Here is a 26,843-nt window from a genome sequence, read left to right as displayed (position 1 = left end):
CATGAGAGATATCAAACCCTACACAAGTAAATTTGCTACCTTTCAATATAACTTGAACTGGCACTACAGTTAAGATGGTCCTTTATAGCTTGGGACTAGCATATTTGAAAGAAAGTCCTTCCTCTCCTGATCGTTATGACTGATTTAGGAGGCCCTTCTGACAGAGTTAAAAAAAAAACACACCAAGAAATGTGTAGCTGGAGAAGAGAATAAAATTAATTACATCAAAAAGTCTGACATACATTCTGAAGCTTTTCTGATGGCTTGATTCTTAGAGAGCATCACAGGTTGCCTGATAAGATAACACTGGTTAGCACATATATATGGTTCTCATCACTTGGACCAGAGATATATACCATGGAAGTTTCTTTCCAGTTGTTTGGCCCCATGAGGCTCTGGTTACGTATGTAGGCTCATTGGCTGAATTACCCCTGTTGTTAGTCTTCAAGGGAGGGGAAGATTTGATATGGGAAGGTTTACATGATTTGGCTGAGTGGTTCAGGGAGAAATGAATTTCACTCTGCTTCAGTAATGCACAAACAGGTCCAAGATAGTCCTGATGTATATTTAAAGTCTGAACTGGGGCTCTCCGTCTCATAGATGAATGGTGAACTGACACCACTGAAACAATTTGTGTTCGATATGGCATGAACTGATATCAAGATGCTAACTGGGATATATTCTGCAGCTAAGCATGTGTGACCCAGCCATAAAACATAGAGCGTATTTTACACTTTTCTTGCTATATGGAGGATATTTCTTTAAAAAAAGATTTCGAATTTTGTTTTGTGCTTTATAATCAGTTTTATATTACAGTATGTTTGTTATTTGCTGGTTTGGATGGCAGAAATATACAAATGTTTAAAATATATATATAACGACAAAATTTTGGCATGGATAATTTTATTCTCTAGCTCAGCTTCTAAGAGAGCAATCTAAAGCACGTCTACTCAACATTAAATCCCACTTTATTCGGCAGGCTTTAGTCCCAGGAAAATGTTCCTATGTACTCTAAGTACCCAGCTTTCCAAAAATAATAATAATAATAAAAAAAAGTATTGGTGCTGAGGTAAGGAGCCTTATAAGATCTAAAATCAAATCATGGAACCTTTTTGATTGTAATTTGATTAGGATTTTTCTTTCACTGTCTCCCACCTAAAGATCGCAAATAGATGTCAAGAAAAAGAGACTCTGTCAAATGTCAATACTAAGCCATAATAGTAACTGAATAGAAAATATGAATGAAAACTCCCTAAGTGGTACATATGACATCCAAAGAGATAAATATGTTTGTGTTTCATTAAATGAAAATAAATGGATGATGAAGTGACAGGATATAGATGATGGAAGTAAGGAATGTTAAAAGGGATAAGTAAATCAAGAGCTTGTAGTTTGCTGTTTAGTATGTGTGCACAGGAAAGCACAAAGAGAACATCAAAATGCCTGATCACATCCCATCTGTTTCTGCCTCTTGCTGGATAACAATCTCCACTGCCAAAAAGCCATTTAAATTTACTACATTGCTGCTACTGATAAATATCACTTCTGTGAAGATCTAATTCTAAATAAGAACTTGATTTTGAGATAATGCTTACATGCAGCTGTGTCACATAGATCAAGGTTTTGCTCAGCTCAACACCTGGATTCTATAAGACTGCAATTTGTTACCCACTGTGAGTATTTGCAGTACACTTTTTAAAGAACAAACCACAGTTCTCCCTTTTCCTTCGCCTCCCCCCAATGAAAAAGCCAAGAAACAAAGCAAGATAAAAAAATCTATCACAAGATGTAGGACATAAATGATGGGGAGAGGGGAAAAAAGACCCTAGAGGAGGAAGGATGAAAAGCACGATATTGGCAAAGGGTGGCAAAGACGAGGGGCTTTTCGGAAGCTCTCATGATGGGTACCTTCCATGCAGATCTGACAAGCACAGAATGGTGCCGTGAAACTGCCTCCAGCAATGGAATACATTTTCCAGCACATCACAGTAACCGCAGCAGCATCAATTCTACTTGCAATCCATGTCCAAACAGAAAAAAAAGTTCTCTGTGGTCTTATTTCAGCACATCTCAAGGACTAATTAAATCCTCATTACTTTCTTCTAATTATCCCAGAGCTCTGGGATTTGACTGAGCAAGTCTCTGATGGTACACCAGATGAAAAGGGTTAAACAACCTGTGCTGATTTTGAAACTCCAGACCTATTTCAGACCTTTAGCATATCATCAGCATTATCATGAATATTTAACTACATACTGCTGTGAAAATTATAATGGCAAAACAATTAAAAGTTTTTTTAATTAATTCTGACCCATATACATTTTCCTTAATAAATAAAGGCTTTTTAAGCCTCTCCTTCATGATAGTGTGTGCCACAGTTAACAGCATGAGATCATTTAATGCTTCCGTTATATGCTGTGTTTTTAACTGTTCTAGATGTACTACTTTAGCCTGAGCAAGATGGAACAGGGCATGCGTATTTCAAACCAAGATCAGAACTGACAATGCCAAATGGATGGGGTATGAAGAGGTCTTCTTAGAACACATGAAAAATGTTAACCCTTTTTCTTACTCCTCTAATAAAGATGTCAGTTGTAAATGTCACTTTACAAAAATTAAGTATTGAAATGTTATTAAAGTATTAAATTAAGAGAGTGCATATTTGTGAAGTAGCATCCAAGATACATAGATAGTTTGCAATTCCATTTTGGGATAATGGCGTCCCATTATAATTTGCAATCCCATTTTGTAATGTGACCTAAGGCAATGACTTAGGGCAGCAGTCCCCAACCTTTCTGAGTACCTGAGCACTTTCAGAATTCTTCCAGAGGGTGACGGGTACAACAACAAAATGGCTGCTACAGGAAGTAGAATCATAGAATTGGAAGGGACCACCAGGGTCATCTAGTCCAACCCCCTGCACAATGCAGGAAATTAACAACTACCTCCCCCCAACATCCCCAGTGACCCCAACCCTCCCCCCACCATGCAGGACCCCACAATCAAAGCACTCCCGACAGATGGCCATCTAGCCTCTGCTTAAAGACCTCCAAAGACGGGGACTCCACCACCCTCCGAGGCAGTGCATTCCACCGTCGAACAGCCCTCACCATCAGGAAGTTCTTCCTAATGTTTAGGTGGAATCGCTTTTCTCTTAGTTTAAATCCATTACTCTGTGTCGTAGTCTCTGGAGCAACAGAGAACAAGCTAGTTCCCTCATCAACATGACATTCCTTCAAATATTTAAACATGGCTATCATGTCTCCCCTCAACCTTTTCTTCTCCAAACTAAACAAACCCAACTCCTTAAGTCTCTCCTCATAGGGCATGGATTCCAGATCTCTGACCGTTCTGGTCGCCCTCCTCTGGACACGCTCCAACTTGTCATTGACACTATTCACAAAATGGCTGCTGTGGGAGGTGGAGCCATGCACACACACAGAGGCAGCCCAAGTGCAGTGGAGAAGGGGAGTAGTTTAAATATATATATGGGGTGGGGGAAGAGGAGTGAGAGAATGAAACACACAATATGGTGGCAGCTGCTGCTAAAACAACATTATTTTAATCTGCACAGCCAAACGGATCTCCAGTGGCCAATCAGAAGCTCCCCCTGGCCCCACCCACTTTCTAAATAAAACATTTGGGCACTATGCCATGGCACCCTCAGGCACCACATTGGGGACACAGAAGATCTTCCAGAAAGATGGTGCCCTTAAGCATTAATTATTTCATCTGAGTTACTATCAGTTTCACTCAGAGTTCCAGCTCTATCTAATTCATTATTATCACATCACCATTAACTCAGAGGCACTGTGACGTTTATAGAACTCCCCAATAATGACTGATGCACACTTATTTGGATATTGCTTTCCCAGTCCAATGTCCAATACTGTCAAAGACTTACCTGATATTTTCCAATTTCATTTTTTTTCCTCCTGAGAAATACTGGAAATATCCAGAATTGGGTCAGGAAGCTGCTCACAACTGATCTAGGGTTCAACTGCTTTTTAACATGTGAAGGGCTATTATTTTTAATGGGAAGACTTGTCCTCTGAACTCTTAAGGCCAGGGTTACCTCTATTGAAAATAATGGTCCTGCTGAACAGCCGGGGATGCTCTAAATAATGGGTGGTAGACTTGGCCTTGGGACTCCAGGTCTACTGCACATTATTCTCAACAATAGGTGGACCTTGCCTCCATGTCTAGGTGGACAAGTCTATCAATCATTGAAAATAATGATGACTCTTTAAACTTAATGACCCTTTAAACAGTTCTCCCTCCACCATCCTGCTGTCTGCAGGTTGGGTGGGAGGAACCCACAGCCAGCAATTGAAAAATACCCGCTGTGATGGACAAGAGGCTGTCCTGCCCCTGAAGAGAAAAACAGCCACTCAGATGAGCCCATAGGAGTGCTGTTCCCAAATCCAATCACCTTTCAGAAGGGGGATGATTGGTTGGAGGGAACACAGGAGGAGTGAGCAGCGACTGTTCAGGTCTGGCTCAGGAAAAAGAGCAGAGAGAATGAAGGGTAGCTCTGGCTGATAGTGTGGCAGAGTGGTTCAGCTTTATCTCTGGGACAGAACAGAGTTTGGCCGATTGTTTGGCCTGCCACTGCTGATAAGTAGACCTTGTACAATTTAGTCTGACTCTTGGGAAAGGGCAGGCTGGGATGAATGGAATCCTGAGTGTGAGAGAGGATCCAACTTAGTGGCTAGTTGGCAACTAGGCTGTTTGTGCCTGAAAGCATTATAGAAACTTCTAACTAGGAACCCATAACAAGTTTAAATTTATGTGTCACAGCCAGGTTTCTCCTTTGTCTACCAGGAGAACTGTGCTGCTGCTGGTTTGTTCCTTTAAAACCAACCTGTAAATAAATAAATCCTCTTTGTTGTTTATATTCAAATCCTGCCTCAGTGATCTCCATGATCTCCGTGATCTCCTTGTGTACCTCACGGCAGCAAAACCAAAACCTATGCTCTCACTACCTTTAGAACACCTGGTAACTGAAGGGAAGGTTTATAGGTCAAAACAAACCTAGATGCCCAAAAACCTTAGGTGGCTGTGGGTGTCTCCTCAGTAGGGGGGAAAAAGGCTTGTCACACAAGCCCATTAAAGTTCATATCTGAATCTGAAGGCCAGATCTACCTCAACCTACAGAAAATCAGTAAAATGAAATCAAACACTTTCAGAATGAAACAACTGTAAATGTAACAGCTTTCTTGTGTGGTTTGCATTCAGGAATGATGAACCTTAGTTCTTAAACAGTCAATCAAAGTCTAGAAAGGATCTAACAGTTTATGGCAGAGCACTGGTTTCAATAAATATATTAGTAGCCTTTTGTTCACGCAGACATTCATTTCTTTAATCAAGAAGTGAAGAGAAGGAACAAAATCCATCTGAAATTGGTCACTTTGTGTTTTTAGCTGGAAATGTTTGTACTGGTGAGTCAAGTGTTTAAATTACTGTACCAGATGCCTGTGGATCAGGTGTCTTCAGCAGGAACGATTTTCTGCTTGGTTTTTTTTAATCAGTAAATGACAATCACCTTCTCTTTGAGTCCCTCTACTCTCCCTTTCCTTCCCCTCTCCAAGTTCAATGGAAAGCAGTTCAAGCAAGCAAAAGAATCAACTAATGTAACAGTCTCTTTAAAAGGTGAAATTTTCCATTTCAAAGAAGTATCTAATCAATGACAGGGCACAAAAGGGAATGTGCTCGTGTTTATAGGCACAGACCTTACAGAAGCTTTGGGAAACAAGTTCTGCAAAATCAATATGACCTCACCGGTTACAAATTTCCTATCTGCTGCATGAAACAAACGAACATTTTAAACAAGGTAAGTCACAAAGATTAGCCGTAGCATGACACAAGCTTCAATAAATATTCTGAATAAAAAGCGAGGTCTCTTGAAGACAAACATCAGAAGAATTTTTTAGAAACAAAATGGCAGCCAGGCTTGTGCCAGCAGAGCAATTTGAAGATTAGAGTTTAAATTCTCCAACTGCAGGTCACAATAAATTATTCATTAAAAAAAACATTTTTGTTTGGCCTCATGATTCAGTATTGGATGCGCCTCTTTAACGCACTTCATCAGATTCTATGTCAGGCAATGATGCCTAGCTCCAGCCAATGACTTCAACTGGAAATCTGCTGGAATATTTCCCAAGGGCAAAGAAAGGCACAGCACTGAGAGATTTAAAATTCTCAGAGATACTAGAACTTGGGGCAGATGAATAACTGGGATGTACGCAGGGTAGTCCCTATGTTAAACCCCTCTGCTCTACTGTGATTTTGTCATCCAATACCCTGCATGAACAGAAAGCCAGAAGCACTTGCAGAGGATTCCACACCCCGTGCATGAGTTCCTGGATTTTGTAGCATGTTCATATGGAATACATGCAGGTCTAACTAACTGGCAAGTGAACAAACACCTGGTATAATTCTCTGAGTTCCTTCTTTAGAACAAGCCAACACTTGGTCTTCCTCAACAGAGTCACTAGGACATAGCCACCAAAGCAGGTTCCGAAGAGCAAAGGCAGAAAAGACTGCACATATACTATGAACCACCATAATGAAAATGCAAACATAAGAAATACCATGCCACGTTTTTTGCAGATAAAAAAGGTAAAGGTCCCCTGTGCAAGCACTGGGTCATTCCTGACCCATGGGGTGACGTCACATCCCGACGTTTACTAGGCAGACTTTGTTTACGGGGTGGTTTGCCAGTGCCTTCCCCAGTCATCTTCCCTTTACCGTGAGCAAACTGGATACTCGTTTTACCGACCTCAGAAGGATGGAAGGCTGAGTCAAAGTGAGCCGGCAACCTGCAACCAACTTCTGTTGGGACTGAACTCAGGTCGCGAGCAGAGCTTGGACTGTACTGCAGCTTACCACTCTGCGCCATGGGGCTCTTTGCAGATAAGACACATGGTAAAACAAAAGGCCTGTATGAAGCAAAATAATAATATGGCATCACTGTGGAATGCCTCCCCTAATATCATATTGGAAATTATCTTAGGGAACATGGCAGCTGGCATAGTCCATCACTAAATTGCTGATGGATGGAATTTCAAGACTGGCACATACATACATGGGGGAAATTCACAGCAAGAATGCTGTGGCTCGACTATTAGCGGGAGCTAGATGGAGCATGCATATTATTCCCATTCTACAGATGCTCCATTGGTTGCCCATTGGTTGCCATGCTCAGTTTGAGATATTGGCTATCACATACAAAGGTCTTCATAGTCTTGGCCCCTCTTATTTATGGGACCGTCTCTCTCCCTATGCCTTGCCACAACAACTCTGTTCATGTTAGCAAGGGCTTCTGCAGGTGCCAAGCTGCAAATGGGCAAAATCAACAACTAACTGTACAGGTGTTTTCCCTGTCATGGCTCCTGCCTTGTGGAATGGCCTGCCAGAGGAGGTCAAGAAAGCTCCCACTGTCCTGGCTGTCCGGAAACTATGCAAAACTGAAGTATCAAGAGGGCTTTTCTGTGCAGATAATAAGGCCGCACAGTACAAAATGGTTCGCAAACTTACTTGGATAAATGATTGGGACTTGTGGTCTATACTGCTGTATATAGCATATTGTAAGTAGGATCCTATTGTGTAACTTCTGTAGTGCTTAATGTATCATGTTAATACTTATGCTATGCTTCTGTTTCTTTTTGGTGGCTCTAGACTTCTAATATCCTTATGCGCTAGTTACTGACTCACTATGTGTCATCCACCTTGAGTCCTTGTGAGAAAAGCAGACTATAAATAGGGCAAATAAATAAATAAATAAAATTATGTGATGATCAATCTCCCAAATACACAATCCTGCTTAACACACACATTTATGTTTGTGGCTCACTAGCACTTGCCCTGCTGAGTACATACCTTTCCCCTCTCCCTTTCTATCATTTTAGGGCTAGCTTCAGTCATAGGATGTGAAGAAGCTGCCTTATGGAGTACTTTAACCCATCATCCATAGGTATTTCTTTCTCACACATGCACACACTTGTAGTTTGAAGAATATGAAATATATGAAAACAAGCTCACAAAACAGCTGATTTTATGAACCGGATTAGCAATCAACATTTATACATCAAGTAATAAAACTTAAGTTTCATACTGCATAATTTAAAACTTTACTCAAAATAAGATTTTGAAACTCAATGCAACCAGTCCTTCACACTTTTTGTGGAGACAGTGCCAGGAGCACAGCCATTTCTGGCCAGCTAATCCTAGTTCTTTCATTTTACATCCAGAAGCCTAAACCCAGGAGCACAGGAACTCATCCAAGTTTTAAGAACTGTGGGAAAATTGTTCTCTGTAAAACAGCTAATACTTCTATCCTACAGAGACCAAATTCTAAGCCAGATACTTATAAATAATGTTTCCTGTATCCAGATTTTTTAAAACCGCTAAGATTATCTAGCAAGATCCTCTGATAATGAATATTTTTAGAACATTCAGCTGTTTGTTTCTAAGTTCGGGTAAATATCCCATTTTTATTGATTCCTCCACTTAGGAAACAGTTTCAGAAAACATTTCACTGGCAGATAATTACCAGTGGAATTTCCTTGCTGTTGAACAACAACTGGAACAAATGAACAAATGATGCCCTTTTCTATTTTAGCCCTTCCTGTACCATGGCTATCATCCCCATCCAGGGAGCTAGTATAGCAGATGGGGCTAAGAGAATGAGCTGTGATCTGTGAGGCTGCTGGTTCAAATTTAAAAACACCAGCCTACTTTACAGGAGTGTTGCAAGTATTATAGCAAAATAACATATGTACAGCACTCCAAACATTTAAAATGCTATATAAATGCCAAGTCAGTCAGTCAGTCAGTCATGCTAAGGATGATCGTGATCACATACCTCTATCCTGTGGCATCGGCGACTGGCTTAAGGCAGGATGGGAACTAGATTCTGGCTGACTTCCAGGAGCCTGGGATGGCATTTGGCTACCTGCAACACATAAGGAAAAGAGAAATAAATAACTCTTGATATAGCAAAATGCACATTGACGTAACCTATTCTTAATAATTAAAATTGTGGTATGTACTTCAGAGAAATACTGCAACTGGTCCAGCTTTTTCACAACCTCTCTTTTTCTTGCAACTCAAGGTGAAAGAATGCATAAACGAACTGAACATGCTGAAATGTTCAGTTTTGGAACATAAGAAAGGCCCTGCTGGATCAGACCAAGGCCCATCAAGTCCAGCAGTCTGTTCACACAGTGGCCAACCAGGTGTCTCTAGGAAGCCACAAACAAGACGACTGCAGCACCACCATCCTGCCTGTGTTCCACCGCACCCAATATAATAGGCATGCTCCTCTGATACTAGAGAGAATAGGTATGCAGCAAGACTAGTATCCATTCTAACTAATAGCCATGAATACCCCTCTCTTCCATGAATATGTCCACTCCCCTTTTAAAGCCCTCCAAGCTGGCAGCCATCACCACATCCTGGGGCAGGGAGTTCCACAATTTAACTATGCGTTGTGTAAAAAAATACTTCTTTTTATCTGTTTTGAATCTCTCGCCCTCCAACTTTAGCAGATGACCCCGTGTTCTAGTATTATGGGAGAGGGAGAAAAACGTCTCCCTGTCCACTCTCTCCAAACCATGCATAATTTTATAGACCTCTATCATGTCTCCCCTTAGCCGCCTTCTTTCCAAGCTTGCTCCCAGCCTCACCGACATGATCCAATTTACAGCTGCAAATCTCCTGACACATATTTCTCTGAGGGAGTTTAACAAAATCTGAATCTACAGTACAGTGAGGCTCATCCTGTTGAGCTTGAACTGGACTCCACCCAGGAAGCCATGGACAGCTGCCAACAACAGTACCAAAGATAAATTCCATCTTTGCTGTTTAAATTTTTTTCCCAATGAATCAGTATCAAAAGCGTAACGCAGGAATAAAACCAATATATATGTAAAGTCTGTGATGTGCACTTGGTTATCTAAATAAGAGCTTTTCATAACTTACACCTGGTAAAATAAGAAACTAGCATGTAAATTGGATGCAGATTGACACAGGAGGGAATCCAAGTTAGTGTTCAGCTGATGGGAAAAATCTCACTTCATAACCCACACATCACAATCAGAACCATTGATTTACATTCTGACCCTACTACTTTATAGCTGCGTGCAATAAATGGATGTTTTTCTTCCCTAACACCTCTATGAAACAAGTTATGCTTCCTGCCAGCTGTGCTCATACTGCAACTTGATATACAATATTTGTAATGAAGTGTTTACATGGGGCCCAAAAGTTGTTAACATGATGAAGCAGTCTTCTTTGAGCCAAAGATATATGTGCTGCATTACTCCTTTGTATGTCACTGCTATGCCCATATGGCAATGGGGGTTGTACCAACTCACACTGCTGTGCGGGAGCTATGCCCTGGATCACTATCATGTCCCTTGTCATACCAGATCCTGACTCAGAAGGGTAATTCTCTGAGGAGGAGGAGGAGGAGGAGGCAAGCTCACAGGGTTTCCTGAAATGCAGCAAGGATCATCATTGGATGCCCCAGTACTTATGACCAGGAGGAGTCAACACTTCCCAAGGAAGGTTCTGAGAAGCCTACCATAGAAGTGCCACCAGAGTACCCTACTGAACTGAAGAAGTCAAAGGCCTATTGCCACATGTCACAGCTCACTCATATATTGAGACAAAGTACAATTCCCCCTCCCACATCACAAGAACCGAGACAGCAGAAGCCCATACCAAAAATAATAGCATGTATTTGGAAGTACAAAGCCTCCCTTCCCATACTCATAAGTTCTGACTTAAGCCTAAGTAGGATCAGTTCCACTAATGCAAGGGGTGGAGCCAGCAACAAAGTCCATCAATAGATGCATGGACCTTGCTATGCAACATATCTTCATGTATCTGAAGATACATTTATCATGTATCTGGATGGACAGCTCCTGTGCTGTTTCAGCAAACTTGCCTTGACCCTTATTCCAGTCTTGGCTGGACAGCTCCCCTGCTTCTCAAAAGTCCTTCCTTTGATCCTACTCATCTTTGTCCTGCTGGATTTGCTTTAAAGGTAAGATGGTAAATTAAATCTACCTGGTAACAGTATTCACAGGAATAGAGCAGTCAACTTGCAATCCTGGTGCAACATGATATTGCACATTTTTACTGGTGCAGCTCCTCCTGCATCCTATTTAGTACTGTGTCTCAGATCCAACCACTGGATCCAGGTATTACATGAGCTGTAACTCAGAATGTCAGAACCATACTATGCTGTGTAAATCAGTTTCAGGAGAGTAAACAATCTATTAGTGTTGTCTCTAGAAGACCTGGGAACGGAAAAACTTGGGGACTTCTCCTAAAGTTTCCAACTTGAAAATCCTAAAATTTTGCGGAAGCACTGGAAAATCTTGTCTGAAATATTTTCTCTTTTTGACTAAGAAAAACCTTGCCTTAAAAAGCATTTCACTTTCCCCAATGAAAAAGCCTGAGGACATTCTGATATTTCTAATGAAAACAATTGGGAAATTTTGGGTAGTGGTGAAACCAAACTGGAGGTTTGGGGCTTTAATTTGCTCCTCTCCTTTGGAACAGCTCAGATACGTCCACATTCCCAATAGACTGGTTTGTTGTTTTTTCTAAACTGGATAAGATCATGAACCAGTTTGTTCTCGTCTCTATATACCTGTGTTACATGGTTTACTAGTTTGCTTTCATTTATGAGCCATGCTCAAGGGAAGGGCCAGGTTTCAAGGACTTCGAAGGCTCATTTTGGTAACAACAAATCACTGTCTGTTTCTATATACTTATAAACACACTTCACTTGCCTTGAAAAAATTAACGCTCAAATCTTATTATCTAGCTTTCCTTTTGTGACTACTAATGGTCCATTTTCAGACTCACTGGACTTGGGACACAAGGGCTTGTTCTTTATTTTGCTCATTGAAAATACCCTCACCCCCACACATTAATCATCTCTGGGGGGGAAATGAACCATCAGCAGAGTGATACCACCTCTTTTGTTAAACTTTGGTGAACACTTTATGCCAAGCAGTCAACTTCCTTCATGAGAAAGGAGAGCAATTATGGGTTTCCTCTTGGGACTTTCATTCACTGCTAATCTGAGAAATGACTAGTCTTATCAGCTGTAACAGCTGAGCGACTGCCAGAGGCAACACACGCGCATATATATTATATAAACTTATGTATAGCTATTTGGAAACTATGTTAGTGACATGGTATAAATAGCAAAAAGAGCAAATTAAGTTTGAGAGTATTCAAAAAACCAAACGATAACTTTTTTGGTATGTTTTCCTTTAAAAAGCAAACAAACAGGAAGAGCAAGGCATTTGATAAGGTGCAGAGTATTAAAACATTCCCTTTTTGTCCAAATGGTTACGGTGAAGGTCTTCTGGCAACTTCTGTGCAGAGAAGTCTGCCTGTGGAAACCAGAACAGGATGCTCAGTCTTTCCTGAAAGTTACTCGCAACTGTCATTGAGAGCCTGGAGTCAACTGCAAATAGCTTCAAAGGGCTGTAAGTGTCTTCTGTTCATCCATCACATCATTCTAAAGTAATTAGCCAACTGTTTCCATAGTTGACTTTTGAGGAAAGGCTATATGCACTATAGGAAATTCACTAGAGCTGTAAACATTCCTAAAGCACTTTTTTGGTAATTTAGAGTGAAATAATTTGCTTCCCTAGTGGATAGAATCTACTGGAAAGGATCCAATGATATATTTAGTTCAACCCTATACCCTAGGTCAGAATATTGTATGCATAAATCACAATCACTAAATGCCCATCTAAGCTTTGCTTGAAAATATCCAAGAAAGGGGATTCCATCATCTCCCTCAGTAGCATTTCCCACTGCTTAAATGCTCATAGAAATTTTCCCCTTTTTATTTTTAATGTATACTTTGCAGTTTAAACCAATTGCTTTCTCCCCCATATAATCACAGTATGATTTTCAAGCTTTTCTACAAAGGATGTCTTTGTACAAACACTGTAATATGAGAGGCTGCAACAAATGCCATGCCTTTTGCAAATGCTTGTCTAAAGGAAAAGTATTCCATAAGAAAATGTGTGTTATTGCTATGGAATCTTACATGCCCACAGCCTTGTTACCAAAGCTCATTGAAGAACAAGCAAGGCACATCAAAACTTAATATTGACTTTATATTTTTATGGGACATAACAAGACATTACATTTATGTAATATAATTAACACAGGATGGATTCAGTAATTCCAGCTGGTATACAAACAGTAATTTCTTGTTGACAGAGTCCACTAAAATTTACCCTGAGCATGCCTTAAGAAATTTCATTAGATGGAACATTTCAAGGAAACTTGAAAAGTAAGTTTCAGAAAATATTACATCATATGGTACCAAGATAGCAAACTGCAAATGGCTAAATCAGGATACCTGGATTAATGATAATTTAGTCCCTTTGGTTTTTGTGAGACTATGTTTGCTTAAATTAACACACACCACATAGGGGCTGCTCCGGAAGCTTCAACTACTTCAGAATGAAGCCAGATCCCCTTGGACAGCCTCTATTCAACCTATATTCTGGCAGCTGCACGGACTGCAGACTGGCCTCTGGATTAGGTTCAAGGTGCTGTTTCTGACCTTTAAAGCCCTTAATGGTTTGGGACCCTCGTACCAGTAGAACCCCTCATACCTGTGGACCCTCATACCTGTGGACCCTCATATCTGTGGAACTGCCTCTATGTCCCCCAAGGACACTGTGTGCTAGCTCTCAAAACCTACTGGAGGTCCCTGGCCCAACAGAGGTCCGTTTGTCCTCAGCCATGGCCTTTTCAGTCAGGGCCTCAGCCAGGTGAAATGCTCTGTTGGAGGAGACCAGGGCCCTGTGGGACCTTTCTCAGTTCCACAGGGCCTGCAAATTGGAGATGTTCTGCCAGGCATATGGTTGAGGACTTTACAGGTGCTTTGTACCATACACTGGCCACTGACAGAGGTCCTCTATGCTTTTTCTCCCTCTTCCCCCCCCACACCCGGTTTTGTTTTGTTGACTTAGAGCAGGGTGAGATAATATGAGATCTTAGTGCTCCATCTATGTGTTAAATTGTTGACTGGTTTTAATTATGGATTAGAATTTTGTATAATATTTTGTTTTTAATTATTGTTGTTGGCTTCCCCGAGCCTCCTTAGGTGGGAGGGAGGATATGTCAAAAATATAAATGAATAAATAAATAAATTCAAGTCTGCTGGCTTATGCTGTTTCTGGCTTAGACTAAGAGGTAGGCAGAGAGGCTCTGCGAAAAAGATCTTGGACTGGAATTCGTAAAAAGGTTTCCACAGCCATTAACAAGCTCAAGGCAAGCTTGTGTTTCTTCATTTAGCCAATATATATTTGAACATACAGAGATCTATATTGCAGAGTTTTTTACCCACCCTAAATTAATATTCTCCAAGACATTCAGAGTTTTATTTCAAAATGTTAGGAAAACTTACTCCATTTTGTATAAACATTTACAAAAATAAATGGCTGTGATCCAAATAACATTAGGGTTCCAGTGCATGAATTGGGGCTTCCTATTGAACACATGAATCTGTCTTATACGGACTCAGACCCTTGGTCCATCAAACACAGTATTGTCCACTCTGACTGGCAGCAGCTCTCCAGAGACTTAGGCAGGTGTATTTCATATCACCTTCTACCAGAATCTTTTAACTGGAGATGCCAGAGATTGAACCTAGGACCTTCCGCATGCCAAGCAGATGCTCTCCCACTGAGCCATGACCCCTCCCCTTCCCCTGACAACACCTTCTCATACATCATTGGAAATTTTTTTGAAGCATTTCACAATGTTGCCAAAGTGTTTGGGGTGGTGTACTGTGCATGTGTGTATGGGGGGGGGGGGGAGAAGCAGCTGTTAAGTTACTCCAGGCAACTAACAGTACATTGGTCAACATATATCACATATTTTTTACCTGAGTAACAGTTACAAGAAAAGGTCGGTGAATGCTAACCATGCAGTCCTAACTGTTCATATATAGGTGGGGGTCTATGACCCTGTGATTTTTCCATGGTGAAAAAGCTCGACTGTATAGAATCACTGGTAAACAACATTACTATATTGCGAACAACATTACTATATTTACTGCTAAAGGATTAAGATGATGCACATTTTTAATTTGTTTTTTTAATCTAGTTTATTCTTTTCATGGAGCAAAAATATGAGTAAGCGTCTAATAGACAAATTGCACTAGCTACCTACAGTGGACAGTTGCTAACCAGTAAACATATATTCATCATCATAATTACTGCGTTTACCAATCAGTAGAAGAATATGTACGGGCAATGTTTCCAGTCTAATGCAATAAAACACAATTTTCCCAATACTAATTTTGCAATGCCATTTTTGTTTAAATGGTGGGATTTTTTTGTTACACCATGGGTTCAACATCTACTAGTCTTTAAGAGTTGGCTTGACAACAATACATGTGAAAGAGATCTGGGAGTCTTAGTGGACCACAAACTGAACATGAGTCAACAGTGTGATATGGCGGCTAAGAAGGCCAATGCAATTCTGGGCTGCATCAATAGGAGTACTGTGTCTAGATCAAGGGAAGTAATACTACCACTGTATTCTGCATTGGTCAGACCTCACTTGGAATACTGTGTCCTGTTTTGTGCTCCACAATTTAAGAAGGATGTTGACAAGTTGGAGAGTGTCCAGAGGAGGGTGGCCAGAATGGTCAGAGGTCTGGAATCCATGCCCTATGAGGAGAGACTTAGGGAGCTGGGTTTGTTTAGTTTGGAGAAGAGAAAGTTGAGGGGAGACATGATAGCCATGTTTAAATATTTGAAGGGATGTCATGTTGATGAGGGAACTAGCTTGTTCTCTGTTGCTTCAGAGACTAGGACACGGAGTAATGAATTTAAACTAAGAGAAAAGCGATTCCACCTAAACATTAGTAAGAACTTCTTGACGGTGAGGGCTGTTCGATAGTGGAATGCACTGCCTCGGAGGGTGGTGGAGTCCCCGTCTTTGGAGGACTTTAAGCAAAGGCTGGATGGCCATCTGTCGGGAGTGCTTTGATTGTGGGATCCTGCATGGTGGGGGGAGGGTTGGGGTCACTGGGGACGTGGGGGGGAGGTAGTTGTTAATTTCCTGCATCGGCAGGGGGTTGGACTAGATGACCCTGGTGGTCCCTTCCAACTCTATGATTCTATGATCCCACAACATTCCTTTTTGTTTTTGTTGCAACAGCATTTGTTCATTGGCATTTATGTCTGCTACACAGTTTAACCACTACTGTACATTTTTATGAATTGAAAATATACTACAACGAATAAAATATTGGACAATATTTTAGAAGAGCAGCACATAGCTCTTGGTGGGACAGATGCCAATCAAATCAACTGCATTGTGTGCCAGCCATAATGTCCTTATTATATGTAATATGAGATGGAATGCCCATAAAAATCTTTATGAAAAGCCGTTACTGGTGCTTTCACAATAGAAGTACTTAAATTTAACTACCTCTTCATGTTGTTGGTATAATGCCTAAAAGAGGGACTCAACATTATGCCATAATTGCATGCCAAGTAGTATTTCGTTTAAAAGTTAAGAAAAACCAGAGCTGTTTTATAAAGTGTTTAATGCGCAAAACGTTGCAATTTTCCTATTTTTCACAAATTACTCAATTGCCATCTTTGCAATAATAGTTTCCTTCTAAATGTAAATAATGTGAGATAGAGTTAAATTGGGAGATTTTTTTTTCAAGACAGTTGGTCCATATGATACTTTTAGCAAAGTAATCATGGCTTACATGTGACAAACCATGATTTGTCATTACATGAATGAGGCTGGGTGATCCTCATGCTTATTTACACTCTTCCCTCCTATTTTTGCAAATATTTTCATAATTAAATATTTTGGTTTTAATAAGAAATAACAGTTCGCAGTTATAGTTAACCCCCAAATTATAGTGTGTTCTTTTCCCTTTGAACCAGCATACCAAAACATGGTTGAACCCTGGTTTGAATTGCAGTTTGCAGGGATTCTCTAATAATATGTGGCTTGTTTGGTTCCCTTTGAAACAATAAACCTTTCATGAATGAGCTGATTTAAAAATGGAGGAGCTATGGGGGAGGGAATGGACGGGTGTAGGACTACCACTGTCTGATCAGACCCAAAAAGTTGCACTGGAAGACCAGGATCAACTCTGTAGGGTTTGTCCTGTGGAGTGCCAGAGGGTTTTACTCTCTCACGAATGGACCTTAAAATGTAAATAAAGCTGCTGAATGAGATAGTCCAAAACTTTGTGGTTAGGGTTCACCAATGCAGATAAGCCCCAGCTCTATATTTAAGTATCTATGCCTCCAGGGGTATCTGTCTTAGTTGTGAACCCATGCTTTGAGGCTGTGGTCAGGCGGCTAAGGCAGAACTAGCTGAAGTTGAATCCAGACAAGACAGAGATAAAGCTGGTTGAGAAAGCTGATGTTCTAGGGGGACTAGTTTCATTTGTCCTCGATGGAGAAGAGTTGGCAGAGCAGGTTAAGAGTCTGGGGGTGCTCGTGGATCCAGCCTTGGTGTTCAAAAGGCAGCATGGTGCAGTGGCCAAGAGTACTTGCTATCAGCTGCATCTTGTTCACCAACTCTCTTCTTTTTTAGTTTCAGTGATCTGGATATGCTGATCCATGTTTCTGTTACTTTGTGGTTGGATTACTGTAACTTTGAGATGTCCATGATGGCAACTGGGATGCTGCCGCTGGTACACAATGCCACAGCATGATTATTCTCAGAGGCAAGCTGATGGTAACATATCTCACCTATTTTAAAACAGCTATTTTAAAACAGCTATTTTGGCTATCAGCTTGTTTCTAGGCTCAATTCAAGGTGCTGGTTAACACCTGCAAGGCCTGAGGCTCACACATCTGAAGAACTATCTCCTCCTATTTGTTCCTGTGTGCCAACTACTGTCTTCCGGCTGCCACCTGCTGGCTGTTCCCCTCTCAGAGTGCCCTGTGTGGCATAGAAGCACAGGCCTTCTAAATTGTGGCTACCATTCTGTGGAATGAGCTCCCCAAAGAGGCAAGGGGAGCCACCTTGCTGGAGAACATCACAAGGTGCCGCAAGCCTTTCCTTTGCCAGGGTTTTCGATGGAGTATGAACAATAGGTATCTTCTACAGGTGTTTTTTTTCCATTTCATTTTAATCTACAATGTTTTATTACTTGTAAACCTCCATGAACCAAGAGGAAAGGTGGGGTATAAATATTTTAGTTAATTATTTAAGAATAAATTTCCTAGGCTTTGATCTGGAAAACAAACTATGGGTTGACTCTTATAGGAAGATTTACTAAGGCTAGTGATATTATGATACATCATTAGAGACCTACACACTTTTTACAGGCAACTCCAGCTTTAACCCCCAGAGGAAGCACATTTCTGACTACTAAGTGCTTGGGACAAATAAGGCGGAATGACATTGCTTGATAGTTTTGCTTAGTATACTTAACTCTGTTAGAAACAGAACACTGGACTAGATGTTCCTGTTTCAAAATTAGAGCACCTGAATGCCCCAAAGCACCTTGGCTAAACTAATACACATCCGGCCTCCTTTTTTCCAGCTGTGAGCCCAGGCTATAATTTTGTGGCATTGTATCGTTATGCTATTTTACCTTAACAGTTGTAACATGTAAACTGGGGCTAGGTTGAAAGTGAGACATTGTTAGAAGTTAAAGGGGACGGGGAAGTTAAAGGGGATGGGGACATGCAAATAGGTGTCATCCCATTTGAGGGAATCCTAGAGCACAGCACCAAAGCCATGACACCACTTCTGCGTGATGCTTATTTCCCCTCCATTCCCTCCTCCGCTGCCACTGCAGTGAATGGCGGTGGGGAACAGGGGCTGCTGGGCAGGAGGGTCTCCCACCTTGGCAGGAGACTTGGCAGCCCCATCCCCAAACAATTCACTAGGGGCCTTGATGCTGCATTTCTGTAATATAAGCCAGTGAGGGGGGAAATTAAAAATAATATGGAATTCTATTTAATGTTAACTGTTTTCTTTATGATTATCTTAAATATACTATTGTGATTAGTTAGGGAGCATAGACATTGTGAACAATGTAAACTGCTGTGGGTTCCCATTGAGAAGGTGGCGTATGAATGAATAAATAAATACAATTAAAAAGCAGAGCTGCACCCAACACATAATTCAGACAATACAGGTAGGATTTGCAACCCAAAGTGGCTGTGGCTACTTTATTTTAAAAAACTTTTAAAATATTTAACCTGCAGAGTAATCCATGAACAATATTTTATTATATGTCAGAAGAGTCTGGTTTTATTAGAAACTGTTATACATTAGCCTGCGTTTGGTACAATGTGAAACTGTTATACATTAGCCTACTTTTGGTACAATGAAAGTGATTGCATCAAACAACATTATAGATTTCCTTAGGATGGTTTAGCTGAGCCTGTCAGCTGTACCATACATTCTTCTCTTAATACGTCCCACCTTCAGAAATTCTAAAAAAAACTCCCTCACTGCTTGCACATTCTACAATAGCATTTCTATTCTAAGAATCAAAAAAAAAATATCAGTACACTTTATGTCGGAATGTACCTTTGATCTAGACGTTGAGGAAGCTGATCTAGCCAAAGTAATTCTGGCAGCAAGCAAATGACTACCTAACTGGCAGGGGTATCTGTCATTCTGAGTTCAGCAGACAAAAAGCACAGTCCCCTTGCTATTGAAGGTAATGGCAAAATTGTGTTTAACCACTGTGGAACTGGAAAGCACCCAGAATCCTTAGCTACATATGACATTGCAGTTACTATATGAATTAACAGGTGTTTACTGCAAGGGAATGTAAGAACACTTCTCTACTGTGAAGATGTACCACAGAAGCAGTAAACGGCCGAATGCCTGGAGGACAGCAGCAGGGAGGTTTCTCCTCTTTGTCCGTTATGGGCCTTTCAGGACATCATCATCCACTGGGGGGACCACTGGTCTGACCAGCAGGGCTCTTTTGTGTCCTTAGGTTCTTACTGAATGGATCTCTAAAGGCTACATTTTGCTCTAGCAGTTCAAACAAAAGAATTTAGCAAAGTAAATAAGAAATTCAAGTATTAATTATGCTAGAATACTTCTCTCTGTGTGTGTAAAGTGCCGTCAAGTTGCAGCCGACTTATGGCGACCCCTTATGGGGTTTTCAAGGCAAGAGACGAACAAAGGTGGTTTGCCAGTGCCTTCCTCTGCATATCAGCCCTGGTATTCCTTGGTGGTCCCCCATCCAAATACTAACCAGGGCTGACCCTGCTTAGCTTCCGAGATCTGATGAGATCAGGCCTTCCGTCCCCAGAATACTTTTCCTATCAATGTTTTTTTGCAATTTGTCTTTAAAAATAGCTGGGATTTGCCCCACCACCACCTCTCTCACTTTAGACACCATTACGATTGTCATCTATATATTACAAAAGAGAGTCGCAAAAGAAGAAGAAAAAGACAAAAGACCTTTTCCTTTTCTTTTTTTTTGGCCATCAAGTCACAGCTGACTTATGGTGACCCCATGGGGTTTTCAAGGCAAGGGATGTCGAGAGGTGGTTTGCCATTGCCTGCCTCCGCCATGACCCTGGTATTCCTTGGCGGTCTCCCATCCAAAATATTAGTCAGGGCCAACCCTGCTTAGCTTCTGAGGTCTGAGGAAATCAGGCTAGCCTGGGCTTATAAAGGCCAGGCCTCCTTTCCTCCTACATTACCAATATTGGGATTTTTAACTTTTTAATCTTTTTTTTAATGCTCAGTTTGCTCCACTGAACCACTGCTAATTTCTTGAGCTAACTGATCACTGCCCTGCACTTCTTGGGTGACTAGGAGGAAAGAATTAACACATTTTAGTAAAACCTCTAGGTAGTATTTCCCAATTCCATCACAAGGTTCCCTGAGATTGTGTCCTTGGTACAGAAAATCACATTTATTGCATCTACACATGTGCCCGCCCAACTGCAAAAATTAAGCATAAGGTTCCCTGAGATTGTGTCCTTGGCACACAAAATCACATTTATTGCATCTACATATGTGCCCGCCCAACTGCAAAAATTAAGCATAAGTTTAGGAAAGAAAACAAGAAAATTCAAACCCACATTTTAGGGAGTGTGAAGTGTGTACACAAGGAAAAAGTGCTAAAGTTATTACCATATCAGTAAGGGTAAAATAAAATGAGATCAAATGGGACCAAGAATGCTATACCAAAGAAGAATGCCGGCCTTGATGCAACCAAATCCGCACAGTGAACTGTGTTACAAACATTAATTCATGAGGCCACATCTTTTGCCCTTCCGTTAATTCCACTGCAGAGCCAAATGGATAGATTTTCCCTTGACAGTGTTTTACTGCTCACCTGGAACTAAGCCTGGGGCCTTGATAATTGCAATGCATTACATAGCGACTAAACTGCCTTCTAAGGGCCAGATTACACCTTGGCTGATTGGTGTCATAGCGACAATACAATGCAGTCATAAACCCTGTGAAATTGGCCATTTAAACTGTGTTTATGGTTGCTTTGTGTGCTGATAGATCTGGAATAGAATTGCCACATTTACTGGGTAAAAACTATTATAAAAACACATGCCCTAGGCAAGTCTTTTCCATTATTTGTGCAGCATCTAGCACAATGTGATCGCTTTCCCACTTGGACTTGATGCCACCAAATTGCAAATATTAATCAATTTCCAGATACAGTTATTCTTTGAGTAGAATTAAGAGTGGGAAACAGACACTTAAGCAGTCTAACCAGTGTGGCATTCTAGCCACAAATATTTCCAGTGCTCCAGAAAAGCAAACAAGCCCCATCTTTTCTTCCTCCAGGATGCTATAATGGATGATGAAGAAGAGTAGGTTTTTATACCCCACTTTTCTCTACTGAAAGGAGTCTCAAAGCAGCTTACAAACTCCTTCCCTTCCTCTCTCCAGAACAGGCACCTTGTGAGGTAGGTGGGGCTGAGAGAGTTCTGAGATAACTGTGTGTAGCCCAAGGTCACCCAGGAGGCTACATGTGGAGGAGTGGGGAATCTAATCTGGTTCTCCAAATTAGAGTTCGCTGCTCATGAGGAGGAGTGGGGAATCAAACCCAATTCTCCAGATTAGAGTCCACTGCTTTTAACCACTATACCACACTGGTTCTCTTCAGGTTCATGCTGGAGAGTCTAACAGGCCAGAGCAAAAAAGAAGCAGCCAAATCTTTATTAATATAATGAAAAATTGGGGTAGGAAAGGTTTTAAATCCCAGTATGTAGATTGCACAAGTTTATGTGAGAGACAGTAAAGTGACCAAAAATCCAAGATGTTTATGGATTGGTTGGCCTTGGGTGGTAGCAATAAAATGAAATTCAGCAAGAAAAAATCAAGATGTTACACAGGAATAAACACAAAGAGAAGTATTGATAGGATACAGGATGTGGCTAGTTTTATCACTGAGAAACATTTAAAGTTACATGAGCAATCTTTCTAAATTTGTTGTTTATTTTTAAATTATTGATATTATGTGAACTGCCTTGAAGCATTCGCAAGAGTGGGATCTAAAAGATAAAAATAAATAATTACATACAAGCATTATGGAGGGAATTAGGAAAACACACATCATCACTTCGAAGCTCTGCCACAAAATGTTGTGTAGTTTTTCATTACATCAAAAAGAGTATGATTTCTTAGACACAAAAAGTAAAAAAAAAAAAATCCAGCTCTACACCCAGCACTGATCAATACTATTATTATGCTCATAGAAAGGATCTACAGGAGAGCTACAAGGGTGATGAAGGATCTAGAAGGCAAGTCATAAAGGGCTGAAGGAATATTTAGACTGGAAAAATACAAGTAGGGCAAGATGCCATTGCAAGTGCAGAGAGACAAAAACCCAAGGGGCCACCTACCGCGGGACTCATGGAGCATTTAGGGGCACAATACCGCAGGACCCTCTCACGGAGGAGCAGGACTGCCAGGGATCACCACATAACAGAGGAGAAAGAAAAGGAGGTAAGAGGAGTTATGACATTAAGGGATCACAGGATCAAAGCTGGAGAAAAAGCTATAGGTCTGCTCATCAGACTATCTGGGAAGTAGGAAGCGAAACAATTATGATATTTCCCACGCTGGGACAATTCACCTCATTCGAATGGCCTTCACGAGCACTGGCAGCATGATCACAGAGCAGAGTGCAGGGAAGAAGAAACCAGGTGGGTCTAGCACATCAGCCTGGCATTCACAGCCACGGCTCTTCTGTCTACAACTTTACTGCTAAGTAGACTTGCATTCTCTTTGAAGTTCTTCACTGGGAGTTTTTAGAAGGGAAGGACCAGTGTCCAGCTTCCCATCCATGTAAGGAATTCTTATTTTGTAAGGTATTCGCATTTAATTGTACTGTATCTTCACTTCCTACAACTGAGTAAAGGAGAAACCACCTCTCCTCTAAGATCCCATTTTATTTAGACATTCATAAATCACAACAACCAAGCACTTTGCAGAGGAAATCTAAACCACAATAATCAATAACACACAATTAGCAATAAAACAGACAATTAAAAAAACCAAACCACTCACTAGATTGAAAATAATCATAATCAGATTAAAAACCAGTTAAAACATCCGATTTGCTGGCAAAAAATGCTGGTAAGAGCCAGGTTTTCACTTGCCATCAAAAGGCTAAGAATGTAGAGCCCAAATAAGCCTCACTAGCCAGTGTTCCATAGTGCATGTGCAGTCATGGAGAAGGTGTGGTTCCATTCCACCATAGTCCTCCTCACATCAAAACAGGAGAAGATGCAGATCAGTGAGAACAGGAAGGTACATATGGACAGAGACTCTCCCTAAGTAGTCAGGACCCAGCCCAAGAATGGGGACTTCTAGCTTGTGTGCTTTACTTGCTTCTTTTTTAACTTGGACCCTACAGTCCCCAAACAGAGCTAGTCACACAAATTAAATACAAACAGTAATCTTGAAGTTCAGAGGCTGTTAGTAATACCAGTCAAATTCCTTAAATAAATAATAACTTCTGTAAGTTACCACTTTTAAATGCCCTGCCCTGCTCGGAGACATGGTAGCTAAAGGGAACATCATAAAGATGGTAATGAACAAGAAGACAGATCTGATGGATTAAATTGAATCCCTAATGCTTTTGAGGGACACCAGTACCAATGATTTCTCTTTAGCTGGAAACCGTCTTATTCTAAAAACATGATTTAAGTAGAAATGGTCATGTCAAGTTAATATGCCTTTGTAGGTGGGGCAAATCAGTGCGCCAGGTGAAGTGGTGTACCTACTGGCCCCACCATGGCTACAGCCCTGAATCACACAATTCACTTAAGTGGGTGGAGGCCAGTCAGAAAATGGCAGCTCAGTAGGTAGAGTAAGTTGCCATTACCTGCAGTACCTAAGGAGCCATATACTGGAATGGCATGTATCTGCAAGAATAAATCCACAGGTGAGTTACTACAGTTAAGATATCCTAACATCAGACCTTCAATATGCAGCAAGAAAACTGCATTCAGATCAAGTCAAAGACAACTTAAAAACTGTTCCATTTTGTTGGTAATGCTGAGAGAAAAGTGATGGTTGTTTGATTTGGCAGATCATGCACATTTTGATTTCAAAACATTGTAAAAAATGGTTTTTCCCAATCATTGTTGAGTTGGTATGCCTTTTATTTTTTCCAGTTTGACCTGCCTTTGCACTGTCCCCAACCATATCAAGTTCCATCAATGCTGGAATTTCTAGTACTCAACATATGTCTGGGTTGCTTTTATGTTTGCTCACCACTGTTGCCAGAAGGAGTGCTACATGGAATCTCTGTCTGGCTATGGAGATGCTGAACAAAGTCACAAATGATTACTACTACTACTACTACAACAACAACAACAACAACAACAACAACAAAACAATATTATCTCAAGGTGCCGTGGAAAATATATGTTTGAAGTTCACTTTATGTGTTTCTTTGTCACAGGTATTTTTCCATTCTTTAAATAAGGACAAAGGGGTTTGTTGGTTTGTTTTTAAAAGGAAGAAAAATTATTTAAGGGTGGAAGAATACCATGGACAAAACTTCAAAGATAAATTAATTTTCTACAAAACTTTTGAATATTTGCTGTCTCTTTTCTAAAGCATGAAAAGTAAACTCAGCATATAACAGAACCAACTTGCATTAAAAATTGCAAGTAAATTAATAACAAAACCTTTGGAAATAGGCAGTTACAAATGTGTGGCATGGGTACTTTAGTATGACAGGCATGAATAATGTTTCTGCGTGTGTGTGTGTAAGCTGCTGTCAACTCACAGCTGACATATGGCAACCCAGTAGGGTTTTCAAGGCAAGAGACTAACAGAGGTGGTTCACCACTGCCTTCCTCTTCGGGGATGTCAAACAGGCGGCCCACGGGCTGGATCCAACCCCTGGAGGCCTTCTCTCCTGCCTGGGGAGCTGAGGCAGCCAGTCCCCCTTTCCCCCCTCCCCCGACCTTTTTGGACCTTCCTGGCCCCGTGCACCCAGCTGGAAGCCTCCCTCCCTCCCCGGGCTCGCACAGGCTGCTGCTGCCTTGAGCATTAGGCCAGAAGGCCCCTTCCTTCCCTTCCTGGTGTGTGGAAGTGGCCGCCGCCTTGCACACCGGGCCAGAAAGCCCCTTCCCTCCATTCCCAGCATGCGGAGGAGGCTACCACCTCATGCACCTGGCCAGTAGGCCCCTTCCCTCCCTTCCTAGCGCGAGAGGCCCGGCCAGAAGGCCCCTTCCTTCCCTTTCCATTGCGCGGAGGCGGCTGCTGCCTCACACATCGGCCAGAAGGCTCCTTCCCTCCCTTCATAGTCTGTGGAGGCAGCTGCTGCCTCCCACACCTGGCCAGAAGGCCCCTTTCCCTTCCCAGAGTGTGGAGGCGGCTGCCGCCTCGTGCGCCCGGCCAGAAGGCCCCTTCCGTCCTTTCCCAGTGCAAAAGGCCCGGCCAGAAGCCCCCTTCCTGGTACACGGAGGCGGCTGCTGCCTCGCACGCCCAGCCAGAAGGCCCCTTCCCTCCCTTCCCGGCGCAAAGGGGCCAGATCCGGTCCCCCGCGCCAGCCTGAAGCATCCTTTCCTCCTTCTTTCCCTCAGTCCCTCTCCATCCTTTCTCTCTCTCCCTCCCTCTCCCCCTTTCCTGTTTCTCTCCTCCTGTCTCTCCCTCTCTCCTATCTGTTTCTTTCTTTCTGGCTCTCCCTCTCTCCTATCCTTTTCTCTCTTTCTGTCTCTCCCTGTCTCCTATCTGCTTCTCTCTTTCTGACTCTCTCTTTCTCCCTCTTTTTTTCTCTTTCTCCCTGTCTTTCTGGACTGGGAGAGAGCTGCAGGCTCACCAGTCAAGGTAGCCAGTCCTCCCCAAGTCCAGATTGGGGCTGGTGAGTCTGCTGCAGGTTCGCCAGCCCCTGGTTTAAAATATTTAACAGAATTAATGGCAGGAACTAGAGATACAAATTTCACAGAAGGCACTTTCAAAGTCAATTAATGTTTTTTTTAACTTTATTTTTTACTTAAAATACAAACATACTTTACAAAATAACAATAAGACTTAAAAGAAAATACTGTAAGAATGTTATTGTTGTAAAGTATGTTTGTGTCTTAAGTAAAAAATATATATCATTAATTGACTTTGCCTGTGTCATTTGTAAATTTTGTATCTCCAGTATCTGGCATTACATATGGTATTTATTTATTTATGCGCACATGGCCCGGCCCAACCAAGTGACATTTATGTTATATCCGGCCCTCCTAACAAATGAGTTCGACACCCCTGCTCTACATAGTGACTCTGCTCATACCAGGGGCTAAAAGGGCCCTGGACATGTATGGATGGTGCTAAGACAGGGCTGG

General features: G+C 41.5%; 1 protein-coding gene across 7 annotated transcripts in view; it reads right to left on the bottom strand.

The window, feature by feature from the left end:
* ARID1B (AT-rich interaction domain 1B) overlaps positions 1-26,843 on the bottom strand; it is a 437,633-nt gene that overhangs the window by 107,157 nt on the left and 303,633 nt on the right. For all 7 annotated transcript variants that reach the window (XM_056853875.1, XM_056853877.1, XM_056853880.1 and 4 more), the window contains one exon: positions 8,867-8,956. In XM_056853875.1, coding sequence (XP_056709853.1) covers positions 8,867-8,956 — 90 coding nt within the window. The remainder of the gene's footprint in view (positions 1-8,866; positions 8,957-26,843) is intronic.

The sequence above is a fragment of the Euleptes europaea genome, chromosome 7 (assembly GCF_029931775.1).
Source record: "Euleptes europaea isolate rEulEur1 chromosome 7, rEulEur1.hap1, whole genome shotgun sequence".
Classification (NCBI taxonomy): domain Eukaryota; kingdom Metazoa; phylum Chordata; class Lepidosauria; order Squamata; family Sphaerodactylidae; genus Euleptes; species Euleptes europaea.
The sequence above is the reverse complement of the archived record's forward strand: the minus strand, read 5'-3'. Positions and strand labels throughout refer to the sequence as shown.